General features: G+C 38.0%; 4 protein-coding genes across 4 annotated transcripts; all 4 read left to right on the top strand. All coding sequences in view use genetic code 12, as the record gives it.

Moving 5' to 3' along the window:
• Nucleotides 1-4700: 4700 nt before the first annotated feature.
• WOR1 (transcription factor WOR1) lies at nucleotides 4701-6974 on the top strand (the record flags this gene model as incomplete). Its single annotated transcript, XM_051814097.1, has 1 exon — nucleotides 4701-6974. One exon carries the CDS (start codon nucleotides 4701-4703, stop codon nucleotides 6972-6974), a length of 2274 nt encoding a protein of 757 aa, XP_051672145.1.
• Nucleotides 6975-8397: 1423 nt separating this feature from the next.
• CANMA_002067 (ribonuclease III domain-containing protein) lies at nucleotides 8398-9966 on the top strand (the record flags this gene model as incomplete). The annotated part of the gene is made up of 2 exons (XM_051814095.1): nucleotides 8398-9626; nucleotides 9744-9966. 2 exons carry the CDS (start codon nucleotides 8398-8400, stop codon nucleotides 9964-9966), a joined length of 1452 nt encoding a protein of 483 aa, XP_051672144.1.
• A 937-nt stretch (nucleotides 9967-10903) lies between these two features.
• On the top strand, nucleotides 10904-11830 carry MIR1 (Mir1p; the record flags this gene model as incomplete). The annotated part of the gene is made up of 1 exon (XM_051814094.1): nucleotides 10904-11830. The coding sequence occupies one exon, from the start codon at nucleotides 10904-10906 to the stop codon at nucleotides 11828-11830; it is 927 nt and encodes a 308-aa protein (XP_051672143.1).
• A 2175-nt stretch (nucleotides 11831-14005) lies between these two features.
• CANMA_002065 (uncharacterized protein) lies at nucleotides 14006-14647 on the top strand (the record flags this gene model as incomplete). Its single annotated transcript, XM_051814093.1, has 1 exon — nucleotides 14006-14647. One exon carries the CDS (start codon nucleotides 14006-14008, stop codon nucleotides 14645-14647), a length of 642 nt encoding a protein of 213 aa, XP_051672142.1.
• Between the last annotated feature and the right edge of the window lie 561 nt (nucleotides 14648-15208).

Below are 15208 nucleotides of genomic sequence, written 5' to 3'. Positions count from 1 at the left end.
CATTTTATAGTTGCAGGGAAGTATGATTAAGCTTTTAGCGAGAGTATATTTCACCTAGGAATAGCTTACGGGATCAACAGGGTTCAAAGGTTTTTTTTCCTTCACCATTTCATAAATCAGAAAGTGATCATCTCAATGAAAAGGTAACCTTGTCTAATTTCGTCGTACGAGAGTCTAGCCCATACACCACAAAAGAAGAATTGTGAAATGCAATATTTTCCCCGCTTCTTCTAATAGTTTGCTACAAACGGGACAGCATAGGTTCTTGTGGAAATACAGGCTGTGCTAAATAATTTTTTGCCTTGGTGTGACAAAGTGATTAACGTAGCCCGTTAAAGAGGGGTAGAGCAAATAAACCCACAATCAAACGATGCTTCTGTCAAATCAACTCTTATTTTACTGTTTGAAAATGAGCCCACTAGTTAAGTAACATTTAAGAGGCTATACATTGACTGTATAAAACTCTACTGGAAAAATAGGTTTCATTATGCAGTTTTAACGCCTGGCAACTTTTGTGTAAATAGCAAAGGTTATTTTCCGCTCAAAAGCAAATGCATCGTCTTATGATGCAGTGGGACCAATGTGTGTCGCCTTCCTTATTGTACTGGTGGTTAGGTACGGAGTGCTTTGAGTACTTGTTTCACAGTAAATGAGTTAAGGCTAGTGCATATTTCCGAAAGGAACATTTTGTACTGTGTAAGACTGTCAGTTTAACTGATCGGAAATATGATATACGAGACTCTGAATGCCTAACAAATCAGGCAAAGGGGGGGGGTGTCAAAAAGTGGCCATTGCAGAAAGAAACAATCAGCATTGCTTCCAAAATCTAAAGTTGAAGGTTTAGTAGCCCGTTCAAGTCTTTAAAATTTTAAAGTTTATTTCAAACTACGACACATTTTCAGAGAAGTTGACACTGGTTTTTGTTCTTTGTCATTAAGGTTTGGCTCAACGTTGTGGTTGGGGTGCTACTACAATTTTATTCTTTTCTTTCTTTTTCTTTTTCTTTGAGTCAAAAGTCTAAACCAGAACAATAGGAAACCGTCAAATGCTCTGCTTTAAATGGTGCATGTGCTACTTCGCCCTTTTTCTTTTGACTCTACTTTTAACCCATTGTACTTTGTCTATGCTGTTCTTGTGGCTGAAATCTAATGATTTGATTACGTAGTGCAATTTGCATAATTAACGATGTAGGTTGTGCAAAATTGCTAAAAAGTTTAAATTTGTCAAAAAAAATATTATTATTTTCAAAAAGGTTATTTTTCTCTTAATTACTTTATTTTCTTTTCCTGTGTTGTCTTAGCATTAGATCCCCATTGTTCGAGAAAGAGTGGACACTTATTGGGTAGAGATATCGTGATGCCGTGCCATTGGGAACAATCTACATGCATCTTTTTTAATGACTGCGCTTAGGGGCCACACAGTATTTGCACATCAATACAAATCCCAATAAATTTCTTTTAGGAAGCAAAAGCGCATGATAAAAAAAAAAATATAACTTCCAAACACAATAACAAAGCTGAGGAGGAGAACTGCATCATCAATCCTGATATTGTGTATGCTCAGGCTCTTAAGTCGTGGGTGAAGTGGGTTCGGTTAACAAAAAGAAAAAAAAATATTATAATTGTGGTAGAAAATTAACACAGTTTGCTTAGCAGAAAAAAAAAGAACATATGCATATCCTGTGATATAATTGCCTGAAACTGATGAAACAAAAGGGTGTTCAAGGGGTGTTGGGGAAGTACATCAATGGCTTGGATTTATTTGCACACCGGGTATATATACATACAGATATCTTTTCTCTGTTACGTTTTCATGGACATTTTAGAGATTTAGTTTGAAAGAAGGGGAGATCTGTGAATCACGTGTCAAGCTAATACATTCAAGATTCAACATAGATTCACCAATACTGAACCACTTACCACCAAAACTTGTTATCCTTTAGTGATATTTCACTTTGATTTGAAAATAAACTTTTCTAACAACAGTAAGGATAAAAGGTTTAATTCCCCATTTCATAGTCACAATTCAACTTTATTTAACCCATTCACACAATTACACAATCACCAAGTACGAGATAAAGTTCGTTCACACTCCGTCACACCTATCACCCACATACGAGAAGTTAAACCATTCTTTGGAGAACCCATACAACAGCTTTTTTTCGGGGCGGAATAAACAGAATAAAAAATATTTTATTATTATTACTTATTACTGGTATTATATTTTAGATCAACCAACCAAAACACCAATAATAATAAATAATAAACAATAAATAATAAATAATTACCAAAAGGGTAAAACTCAAACAATAGAATATAAAAAAAAGACAAAATTAAGGTTTGTATTACAAAACCTTATTTTTCACATATTTAGTAATACGCCTACTGTTAGTTTGCTTGCTTGTTTACGTATTTTGGGGCGCCATTGTTTTTGGACTATTTTTGAGCCAACGTTACTTGTGGCAAATCGGTACCTAGTTATTATCTTTGTTGTCATTGTTTGAAATAATTACAAATTTTAACAAGTTTGAAAGATCTTTACTGTTATACGAGCTAGACCTTATAATTGAGTTTCATATCTACATTAGTGCTGATACTCAACCAAACAGACAGTTTTGGGCTATACTTTCAATTAAACTTTCCCACCCGGCAACTCCACACGAATCAAAAACCTTAAAACATTTTTTTTTTGTCATTTAAACTTTTACTTTTGAAACACAAACCAGAAAGAAACTGCATATACGTTACCCTACACTTAGAAAAGGCCCATAGAGAAACGGAGATAGCGCTACAATTGTGAACTGCTAAACAGCCTTAACCCATTTAATCACAAAACTCAGAAACATACGAAGGAGCGCGAAGTTCCAGAAAGTCAAAAAAGTCAAAATTATTTAATATTTATACTTTTTCCATTGTTGTGTGTGTGTGTGTGGTTTCTAAAGAGCTTAAAAAAGTAAAAGAAAATAAAACCCACTGAATTACTAAGAGCTTAAGAAACACAACAAGTTTTTACTAAGTTTTGTTTTCGTCGACAAAAGTCTAAAAAGGGAAGGGCGATTGACTTTTGCACAGGTGGATCAAATCTGAAAATTTTGAAACCCAATTGGAAATAAGATATCAAAAAAGTTTAGGGGTGGGAGAACAGAGAAAAGAAAAGAATCAGGTACAAACAACTACAAAGACTAAAGCATCAACTGCGTTCGATTAGAAAGTTCATTACCGAGGCATTTGTAGTTTAGCCGTGTCATATCAGCTTCTCAAAAGCACCTATCAGTTTTATCTACCAAGTACTTACTAACGCCGTGTTATTATTTGGAATTGAACGTCACCATTTAACAAGTGAAATTACCAGCCTCCTCCGCTCATCACCGCCGAAATCATACAATTTAATAGTCTTCCTATAACAAAGGTCACTCAATTACACACCAACCCAAGAAACCGCTTTGTCATCATTATTTCTTAGCCATTGCATTCTATTATAAAAGCAAAGTCAGGCAAGAGAAGAGAACTCATTCTGGAATTACACATACTCAATTCCCCGGCTCAACCCAATAATAATCGGAACTTCAAATTTTTTAAAATTGCAACATCGATATTATATTGGCAGTTATTGACAGAACATCAAGCTGAGTGGAGCATAACGTGCACGTGATAACTTTTGCTCAATATATTTCCCATACTGGCCCCTCTCCGCAAGTTACATCCTTATTAGATCTGGGCTAGCTGATCTCGGGTTCTAGATTAGTTTTGGAAGTAAAAACCTTAAAGCAACAACAGCAACTTTTAAAAAAGTGACCACTTTGAAAACATTTTTTGGGCTCCATTATTATTCTACGACATCAATATTATCTTTTGGTTCTAATTTGTACAACTTGGCCCATTTTTTTCACTATTTTAATCTTGGAAGTCTTTCAACGGGGAATTGAAAACAACAATAATAAACAGAGACATTTAAAGTTTTGGGCTGTTATTTTCTTGACATAGAGGAACATCAAATAAGCTTCTATAGACCAAACACTAAAGTTTCAAAGTTAAAGTTTGGTTATTGTTGTACACACTTTGTTTCAGTGCAGTACTTGTCCCTTTCCACAACAAATTAAAACGAAGTTTAAAATAATAAAAAAGTCACCCCAACATTGGTGATCATTGGAGGTGGTATTTCCCAAATTTCCAATTCACCACAAAAGCACACTTCCGTTTCGTTGAAAATCCACAATAATAACCAGCTAACTACATAAAATATAAATACAAGTATACCCGCTACATTACTTGCAATCTTGAGTCTATTTTTCTTGTTGGAAACACACAACCAAAACAAAGAGAAAAGCAAAACACATTTAGTCAACTGTGCATGCAACATCTACCACTTAAAGGTAACATCTACATATACTTACAATTCAAGGTGTTTCCCCCAAAAAAGACTACTAAAATTGTAGCCTAGTTTAGATTCACAATCAACTTTAGCAAGTCGTCATTGAGCAAAATCCCGTTAAGGTTTATTTTTCACTACAACCACAAACTTTACGTCAATTTGGTTTTCTTTTTCGCTTTTTACCTTCTGGTTGCAACCATATAATTCAGACACCGATTTTGTGGTTGGCAATAGAAAATACAACCAGGTAACCAAGATATATTAATATTGTGAGATATAACCACATCTTGGGTAAATTGAAACACTTTTTTCACCACACACTACTCAAGATGTCAGCACCGAAGCTAACACCGACGTACCATGGATATGTTGGATCGACTAAGGATGCGCTTTTAATCATTTACCAAGCGCTAAACAAACAATTGGAATTGGTTCCAAGGCGGCCACATGAGCGGGAAAGACCACATTTGATCAAATCCGGTAATGTCTTTGTATTTATTGAGGAACATTCCGGGATCAAGCGCTGGACTGATGGTACTTCATGGTCGCCTTCGCGTATATTGGGAAGATTTTTGGTTTACCGGGAGTTGGATAAGTCTTGCCTTATCGAGAAAGACAATAAGAAGAAGAAAAAACGCAAGGCAAGTCATAATAAATTTGATGAACTAGACAACTTAGACACTGCAACTGCAGCACCAAGCACACACAGAGATGGCGACAATACACCGGTTTTAAATCCACAACTCCAGCACCATCACCAACAGGTACAACAAACCGCACCTAGCCACCAACAGCAAGCGACATCGCAAGATGTTATACCGCCAAATACTATTCCTGCATCAAATTCATACAGTGGTGTTGATTATAACAAGAGTTTGCTAAGTGGACCACTAGTTACTTCATACATATTCAAGGATCAGGGGTTGATTAAAAAGACGCTATCGCTAACCACTACCACCAGTGATCTCCATTTGGAAAAGTTGAATGAGAAACAGACTATACATTTGATCAGCTACTACAATGCGCAAGAGGTCATGAATGGAAAGTTGCTTCGTCCTTCAGAATCGGAATTTAAGGATGTTTCAATTCCAGTAACTATGTGGAACGCAGTCAAGGACAGTTCATTAGGTGGGAAAATGCCTCTTGAAGATGAAGCGTTTTATTTTCTTGATGGAAATTACCAATTACAAAGCATGTTACAACTGCAGCATCAACAGCACCAGCAGCAACGACAACCTCCACAACCACTGTCATCTAGCCTCGGTGATGCTAAGCTAGCATATGGTAAGTATAATGGACCATTGGTACAACCGCAACAACAGTATCCAGCCCGCTTAGGCCAACAATTATCCATGGGCATGGCAATAACTAATCAGACTCAAAATGACAACACATTAATGAAGCGCGAGGAAGAAGAGAATGGACCAATAGTTGGCAACGAGTTGAACTTCATCAATCCATTTACAGGAACACAGCAACAAGTACCAACATATGGCAACACATTGGGTTTCGCATCCAGCAACAGCAATGGATACAACTACATGATGCAAAACCAAGGTCAAACGTATGCACCATCACAGTATAACCAGTATTTGCAGCACACTCCTCCACAGATGAACGCACAAGATGTATATCCCCAACATTATCATCCTGGCTTGCTGCAACTGCAACAAAAACATACATATGGACCTCAGCAACAATCTGGAACCCCAAATCCATCTTCATCAGCGTTTCAGCCACCACATGTGCCAAATCCTGCAAGTAAGTCATCAGCTGGAATGGGGATGAATGTTAACCAATCTCAGGCGGCGGCCGCTGCTGCTGCTGCTGCTGCTGCTGCTGCCACCGCTGGCACACCTACTCCAGGTCATAGTGTAGCAACAAATAATTCAAGTGGAAGCGCTGGACAACATTATCGCCTTGGTTCAGGCTCGTCAGTGGATCATTACACGGTTGGAAATAACAACTCCTTGTCGTCGATAAATAGCAGTGGAATGTATCAAGGCAGTTTGTCAAACACTACCAGCACTAGTAGTGTGATGACCACGAATTCCAGCCTTTCTGTTCCTGCAGGCACGAGAAAGTATAGCCAGCAATCGTCCGGTGGACAAGTGCCAACAATGAGCAACCTAAAGCTGAGCAATTATACACCAATGAGCCAAGGATACGGAGTGGCGAATAATAGTTCAAATACAGTTACACCGTCAACTTTTTCAGCAAGTGGAGCAGCATCGGTAGAAAGTTCACGCACATTACTTCAAAATAATGCAAGTGAGTTTGAACATTCGCAGCCACATCAAGGACTGTTTATGAGTCAGTATCCAGAACAGCAACAGCAACAGAAACAGCCACACCATCACCATCACCATCATCATCATCAATCTATGTACCATTACCAGCTGTCACATCAGTACCCAAAATGGAGCAATCCTCCTCCTCCTCAACAACAACTACAACAACAATCGCAAGCCGTACAACCAGGAGATAACGGTAATGGAAATACTGGTGCTGCTGGTGATGACGCAGCTAGCGCCCCTTCTGGAGGCTTGACTGGTCCACAGAACTCCTACTATCCTACATCAATGCAAGGCTCAAGATTTTAGGAAAACTAGCTCCGGTGTGAGGTCGGATCGAACTAGTTGCTGCCTTATTCATGTACTGTCTTACCCCTCAATCAAAATTGCTCCTTTTCTTGAGTTGTCCATCTATGTATGGTTGTTTTTCATTATATAATTTAGAAACCAGTAATATTAATATATTTTTATGCCCCTTTTGCTCAATACTATGTGTTGTGCCAGTCTACAAGTAGGCTAATAGAGATTGGTGTCTAATAGATTCTAATGAACTTGGAAGTTCGAAACAGAAATATCAACCAACCTACAGCGGGGCAGTATAATTACACAACAACAAGCCCAAAAAGGCTTTCTTTTTCTTTTCTTCTTGCAACAATAGTAAGCCTTTACACAACATCATGGCCGCCTTATTACCCCAGTTACAAAACGCTTCCAGCGTGGTTATTTTCCGCCTTACATGGAGTACTCATTCAGCTATATAATTTAACACTTTTTTAAAATGCTTTAGGCTTCAGGTTATGAAGGATTTAACTAAAATAAAAAAGACTAACTTGAAGTTTGTTGCCCGTTTTCAGCAATTGAGTTTTTAAGCTTATTTAGGGTGAAGTTAAAACTAAATCTGCTGCTTTAAATATCGTACGTTTTGAAGACGATATAAATCGTAAAGTAGTTGTCAAAAACACATGAACAACGTAGTAAGCTATCATTGCGACAGAACGAATACGAATTTATTTACTTGCATACCGAAATCTTGCCAACTTGTCTCGATGTTGGTTCCCTCCTAATACTTACAAGACTCTAGATCCTTATCTACAAAACTCTGAATTTTACCTGACATTGCAGAAGCAACGCCCATTGTCGGCAAACCAAACTATAAGCAAAAGCAGATTTGAGTTTCAACTAAACAATTCATACCTTTTCGCGTCTAGGTTTCTTAGTTTGTTTGACTAAAAATGTAGTTGCAAAATTAAGTTAGAAGAAAAGCATTGACTCAAAAAGCATAAAAGCTTATTATATCAGCTTCTCGGTTTAAGTTTTGAGAGGTTGTTTTGGAAATCTGGTCAGAAACGTAAACAAAACAATGAATATCCATCAAGAGTCAGAGCATTTTTTTCATGGTTTGTAATAAGTTGCTAAATCATTTGCCACAATTTGGTGCAAATTTCTTCTGAATTTATCTTTATATGTATAGTAAGATCAGGAAGTACAAATCAAAGCCAAGCGAAAATGTAGCTACCTCTTCATTAGTTACGTCTAAATATTCCTTTTCACTTTAACCCTATTCATCGTTGCATCTGTGCAAATGCGCTATTTATAAGTCCAAGCTTTGGTCTCTATTTTTTTTTCTGTTTTTGCACGCATTGGAAATGGGTGGAATGGTTTAAACTCCTACATCCTTTAACTACATCATATCCGTCAGATCAATTACACATCTCCTCCCCCCGTTCCGCTGATGTCAGAAGAACACAAGCCATTGATAACTGTGGTCGAGGACTTGACCTCGATAAAGGCTAATGTTCCACAATTACAGGCGACTTTCAGCAATCTAATACAGAAAACACCCACTAGGGATCAATACGAATATCTTTCGAACCTAGCCTCATCAGACGCCCCCGGTGAGGCAACAAGTACGGTAGAGAAAATGCACACATTGGTTCAAACACCCCAAGCCCAAGTCTCTGTCAGGTTGAGGGAGCTATACGATATGAGAAAACTACCTTTGCTAACTGCCATGTCGAAGATTGTATTTAAACTGGCACTAGTGGACCAGGAACGGGAATTAGGTGCATTTTTGGATATAATGCCAACAGAAGAGGAGGACACTGTCAGTAAGAACGAATTGATTGATCCAGATGTGCCGAAATTGTCAATTGATTATTTCTCGTACCCTCCCACCTTGCCAGGTATTGGTGACAAGTTGTTGCTCATAAGAATTGCCACAGACAAGTCCTACCGGCAACCGAGTGACTTTATCGAGCTGACTGCTGAAAAATACACCAATTCACATAATGCCAAGTTGGCACTACGAGGTCGAGCCACCATGGAACTAATTCTATTGGGTCTTTTGGATGAAAAATTTTCCAACTTGTATGAAAAGGATTTGTTGACAATGCGCGATCGGCTAATGTCATTGGAAGTATTGGCCAAATTTGCATTTGGATACAACTTGGTAGATGTGATGAAGTACAACTTGTCGGTGGATGCTGATGACGAAACAAAGATGGAAGTTTGTGCAAATGTTTTTCTAGCTTATATAGCTGGATTGCAAATGGTTGGCTACTATCTCAAAGATATCAAGACGTGGTTGAAGAAATTGTATCAACCATTAATCTCTGATATTTCTGCATCGTCAATACCACTAGCAAAGGTTGCTGTAATTGAATTCGAGTCGTTGCTCAAACTGATTACCAATGTAAATCGATACCCTCCAAATATTGTCAATTATGAGATTCGCCAGGTCAACACTGATCCATTTGTTGCGCAGGTTATCGTTGGTGATGATAGAGAAGTAGTAGGTGTTGGAGTGTCATCGACAAGCTTTAATGATGCTAGGGATCGTGCTGCATTGGATATAATGGATGACCAAGAAAAAGTTGTTAGAATTTTTACCATAATCAAGCATCAGTATTTGAGAAACCAAAGAGATAGTAGAGGTGAATCGAGATCAGAGTCAAGGTCTAGGTCTCCGTCATTTGTAACTGATGGCAATACTTCGGAGTAAATAAGCCAAACCCATGGATAGGCTAATTACAGTGCACCATTGTCCCGGCATAGCAGCACGCTGTAGTCATTACCAAGCTCACGACCAGGCATGCCATGCATCACTGGTGAGCAAAGCCCATATCCGCAACAAACTTATGGGCAACCACACTCAATGTACGGTCAACAAGGGTCTCATGGATATCTGCCGGGATACGGTAGTGGTTCTCCCCCTCAATCCTATGTCTCGTTGGATAAAGTAGAAACGCATACCAGTGTCCAAGAATATCATCTGCAGGGATTTGTTCAGCAAGGCTACTGAGTTCAATCACAGTATACTACTATCCCATTAACTGAAACTGAAGTCGATATGCAGGCACCCAATTATTCCGCCACAGCTGCATTTGACGCCTGACTATTATGCCACCAAAGCTGAAAATGTGTTTCGCGCAGAGTATTTTTGCGATGGAGTAACACTAGGTGCTGGCATCGATACCAGCAAAAACAATAATCAGCCCAGAAATCAGCCATGGCTGCCTTATCCAACCGTGAGGCTTTGGATGAACTTGTAGTGATCCCTAGAAATTAACGACAGCTTTGCACAATACCAATGATGGATAGAATTTGCGAAAGAGGAAGGGTAATAGATTATGTGTCTCTCTTTTGCAGCAAAAAGTGCGAACCAAATTCAAGTCGCATGCAGGAAAACATTATTATTTTTTGTGTTATGTATTGTGGCTCTAACTCTCTCTCACCCGTTACTAGTTATGGACCAATCAAATGATCGGAAAAGGAAAAGGTGTGTCCCGGGGACTATATGATGTCACGTGGACCTTCCCACCCGGAACACAAAAAAAGAAAATCTTGCGTCCTTTGCGCAAAACCTGCACAAGGCTAAAGTCTTTGGTGTATAAGAAAAATGGATAGAGGGAAAGACAGAATTAATGAGCCGTACAATTACTGTTAAAGAGAATGTCCTGAGAGACATAAGGTCATTCTTGTTTGCCGTGACTATTTTAGATGTGTGTGTGTGTGTGTGTGTGTGTTTGGTGATGGCAACGTTTGTTTGATTAATTTAAATTTTTTGTTTCTTTTTTTCTTTATTTTTTTCCTCTCTCTGTCTGCTTTTTGAAAAGTTTTTTTTATTTTTCCTTCAATCAAAACGTTGATCTCTCTCTGTTACTTTCTTTCGTCGATTAGTTGAAACTATTCAATACATATTCCCAACAACACTTTTAAATTACAGCTTTTGTTTCACAATGTCTGCTCCAGCCACTGCTTACAAACTCCCTGAATATACCATCACCGATTATGGAAAATTCGCCCTTGCCGGTGCTATTGGATGTGGTGCTACCCACGGTGCCATGACTCCAATTGATGTTGTCAAGACCAGAATCCAATTAGAACCAACTGTCTACAACAAAGGTATGATTGGTTCTTTCAAGCAAGTTGTTGGCACTGAAGGTGCTGGTGCTTTGTTGACTGGTTTGGGTCCAACTGTTTTGGGTTACTCCATGCAAGGTGCTTTCAAATTCGGTGGTTATGAACTTTTCAAGAAGCAATTTATTGAATTGTTGGGATACGACACTGCTAAGCAATATAAGAACTCCATCTTTATTGGTTCTTCTGCTTTGGCTGAATTCTTTGCTGATATTGCTTTGTGTCCATTGGAAGCTACTAGAATTAGATTGGTTTCTCAACCAACTTTTGCTAATGGTTTAGTTGGTGGTTTCTCAAGAATTTTGAAGGAAGAAGGTGTCGGTTCATTCTACAATGGTTTCACCCCAATCTTGTTCAAACAAATTCCATACAACATTGCTAAATTCTTGGTTTTCGAAAGAGCTGCTGAAGCTATCTACGGTGCTATCCCAACCCCAAAGAAGGACTTGACTCACGGTACTGTTACTGCTGTTAACTTGGGTGCTGGTATCATTGCCGGTTGCGCTGCCGCTATTGTTTCTCAACCAGCTGATACTTTGTTGTCCAAGGTTAACAAGACCAAGAAGGCTCCAGGTCAATCAACCGTTGGTTTGTTGATCCAATTGGCTAAGCAATTGGGTTTTACTGGTTCATTCGCCGGTTTGCCAACAAGATTGGTTATGGTTGGTACCTTGACCTCCTTGCAATTCACCATCTACGGTCAAATTAAGAAGGCTTTGAACTGTCCACCTGCTGTTGAATTGTAAGCAAAGCTGGTGCATTTCTCAGTTCTTTAGACCCAGGGTGTATAATTTGTATAAATAAGAGAAGAAAAGACAAGAAAAAACTCGACAATGGTACATCTTACTTGTTAATATATAGAATTTTTTACAATCATTAACACTTTACCTCATTTATTGGTCGTGTAGAGAAGAGGATGGATGTTACAAGTGGCTCTGGACCCTGTAATTAGAAGCTTTGGAGATTATTAAAGCCTAGGCAATTTTACGAAAGCATTTCGATGTTTTGCGAGAGTCACGTGAATAGATGGAGTTAATTTTAGTTGATCAACACCCAGCAGAAGAAGTTACATAAGTCAAGCAAGTGAAATACAAACCAGATAGGAGATGTAACTCGAGAGGCTCCTATACCGAGCACTTTTTCGTTATTGTCATATAGAGCTGCAACGAAGCAGTGTATAACTAAAGGCAGCGATGATGTAAAACATATCGCGTAAACGTGGCTGAAATCGCATATTAAGTTTTGGAAGTGGGTCTCAACAGCAGATGTAGCATCCACCGCATTTAATGCAAACAGTTATTTTACTTTTAGAGCGTAAGCGGACATCAAATCTGTAGTCACTTACTTACTATTGCAGAAGTTGTGGCGAAGCTGCAACTGGGTCAATGTGGATTTTTGTACCATTTCATTTAGAGCCGATTCGGCCGTAAAACCAAAAAAATACGGTAAAACAAACTATAGTGTTCCGTGTTCCGTGTACCAAAAATTTGGTACATCAACTGTAACACTAATTTCGTTTTCTGTAGCCTTGAACAATAGAAAAGCATGAACCTCTCTGCTTGAACGGTTAACTATTGTGAAACCATGATATTTTGATTCACCGCAAAATGAAAGTTTCAGGCGATATTTTTATTTTTCTTTTTTCTCATTTGGCAGTTGAGTAGTTGATTGAAAATGGTAATTAAATGGCCCAAAGAGGAAATGACGTAAAATCAAAAACAAATAATATTTAATTACACAATGTCTAAGTTTGAACTAAAAGCAATTTGAAGAAAACGAAAATAAAATCTTGGGGGAGATGGGTACAGCTTAGGAAAGCCATTCGCACATTAAAACTCCTATTATTGCTACAACAAACGTTCAGGCAAAAGGTAGGGGTAGTAGAGAGAGGTTTAAGCTCCTCCGTTTCTACTTAAAACAAACTAAGTTTTGGAGGCACAGAACAAACTTTTAGTTTTTTATACTATTAAACTTTTGTTGGCAAATCCGACAAAGAAGACGATAGCAACAGCATATCAATGTAGTTAACTCCTTTGATTGCTCTTACAGATGCCGGTCCTATATGCTCCTAATCCTGGCCAGCATAAAGGTTTACTAATCGTAGATGGAAAATAAAAGATTGATTAATGCATGCAAAACTAGGTCCATAGGTGTGTGGCATTTTGTGTGTATTTAGTGTATTTATCTCCATCGGCTTAAAAATTGATGATTTTCTGTATAGCTTTTTAAATCATTTGCTTCTTTGTATACAAATTCACCATGTTCGGGAATCATCCCACACACTTTGGAACATTCGGTTACGCAATAAGAAAAATATAAAGTAGAACAATAGGTGCAGTTGCTGCAAAGTGTTTTTAGTCTCAATTCTACTGCGTTAATTCCTTTATTACGACTGTTGGTAATTGTTGTTGTTGTTCTGTTACAGAGTTGGAAGTGTATATGATGGTGATACCTATCAAATAAAGGCAACGCTCTGTCATTGGTTAGACAATTCTTTTGTTATATTTACGGGGCGCTCGACAAAAAGAACATTCTTTGTACGTCATTTAGTAAGTTGGTTAGTTGATGTATATATTGTATGCAATAATAATAAAATTCGATATTTGATTGCTTTTTCATTTGTTCTTTCTTCTTCTTATATACAGTATTACGTTGTTTTATATCACTATTCCACGCCCCTATTGAAATACTTTGTGCCATCATCGATGACCAAATATAGACACTCACCCACTGACATCCGGTTATTAATTGTTACACTAGTGATGGTGATTTTATGTGACTAAATGCATTCACATAATTGCTATTGACAAAGTATAAATATACCCTGAAATCCGTGTATAATTTGACTTCCACAAACAAAGTGTTCTCCTCTTCTTTTTCTTTTTGCATCCTTTAAATCTAGTACATCAGAAGAATACGAGATGAGATTTTTTGAAACTTTATTATTCGCCATCACCTGGTTGGCTTTGCAAGTTGCTGCTGCCCCAGTCAACAAGAGGTTTTTTGCCCCATCATCACCAACTTTCTCATTGATTGCAGTACACAACGGTACCACATTCAACTCAAACTTGGTCAAATTTAACGGTTCTGCTATCAAGTTGGGTTCAGATGACAAGGCCTTCTTTGGTACTATCCAAGCTGACAAAGGTTACATCTTGAACTTGCCATTTACCAACGGCTCAAACCAATCTTCCACCGTAAATGTCGCTGTCTCCAACAAGACTCACTTGATTTCAACTACAACCAAGAACGATTCAGCTAGTGAGCACTTTGGAATTGTTAACGGATGGTTGTCTTACTTGAACACTACTCAATTTTTGGCTTGTCCAGAATCTGCAACTAATGCAACTTCCAAGTCGAACTCCACTTCCAACTCAACTATCGAATACGACCTTTTCCACAACCCGTTGAACAAGACCCAGTGTGAAACTGGTAAAGGTTACGATGTCAAATTATTGGTTCAATTGAGCGTTCCAATCTCATTCTCACCAGAATCCAACTCCTTCGGATTCTTCAAGAGAGACAACATTATCAAGAGATTCATTAACGAGCTTTTCAAATAAGAGTGAAGATGCTGGACTTTTAAAAAGTTGAAGGTTGCTACAATTTGCCTCGTGATACCACCAAAACTATCTTTTCTACGAAGAGGTAATATTCTTTTTAATTTTCTATAAACGTTGCTATTTTTTATATAACTTCGGTATTAGCTTTGTCTTAATTTTATAATTAAATACCCTTGATACCACTTTTTATTTCGTTCAAAACTCAATGAAAAAGCCACAATCGCTTAAATACTGTGTAATCTCTTCTCAATGTCGCACTTCAAGGCTTTACTTGTGGTTTTGCGACAGACAAAATAAAGAACATATCACCGAAGACAAAAAAAGAATATCCAAAATGTGTACTTATACTTTGGTTAGTCTGAACCATAAACTAGTCATAAGACATTGAAGTGTATATGTATAACAACAGCTTAGCCCAACCATGGACTTCACTTGGGTTTAAGCAATTGATGTATTTTTTGAGTCGTAATGCTCGCCATCGCTATGAGATGCGAGTCATTCAGATAAGGTCACTTGCTGAAAGTCTCCAGTCTTTTAACGAGCTTGATCTAGGTTCAAACA

This window comes from Candida margitis (genome assembly GCF_024628925.1).
Source record: "Candida margitis strain CBS 14175 chromosome Unknown scaffold2, whole genome shotgun sequence".
In the NCBI taxonomy this organism is placed as follows: Eukaryota; Fungi; Ascomycota; class Pichiomycetes; order Serinales; family Debaryomycetaceae; genus Lodderomyces; species Lodderomyces margitis.
The sequence above is the reverse complement of the archived record's forward strand: the minus strand, read 5'-3'. Positions and strand labels throughout refer to the sequence as shown.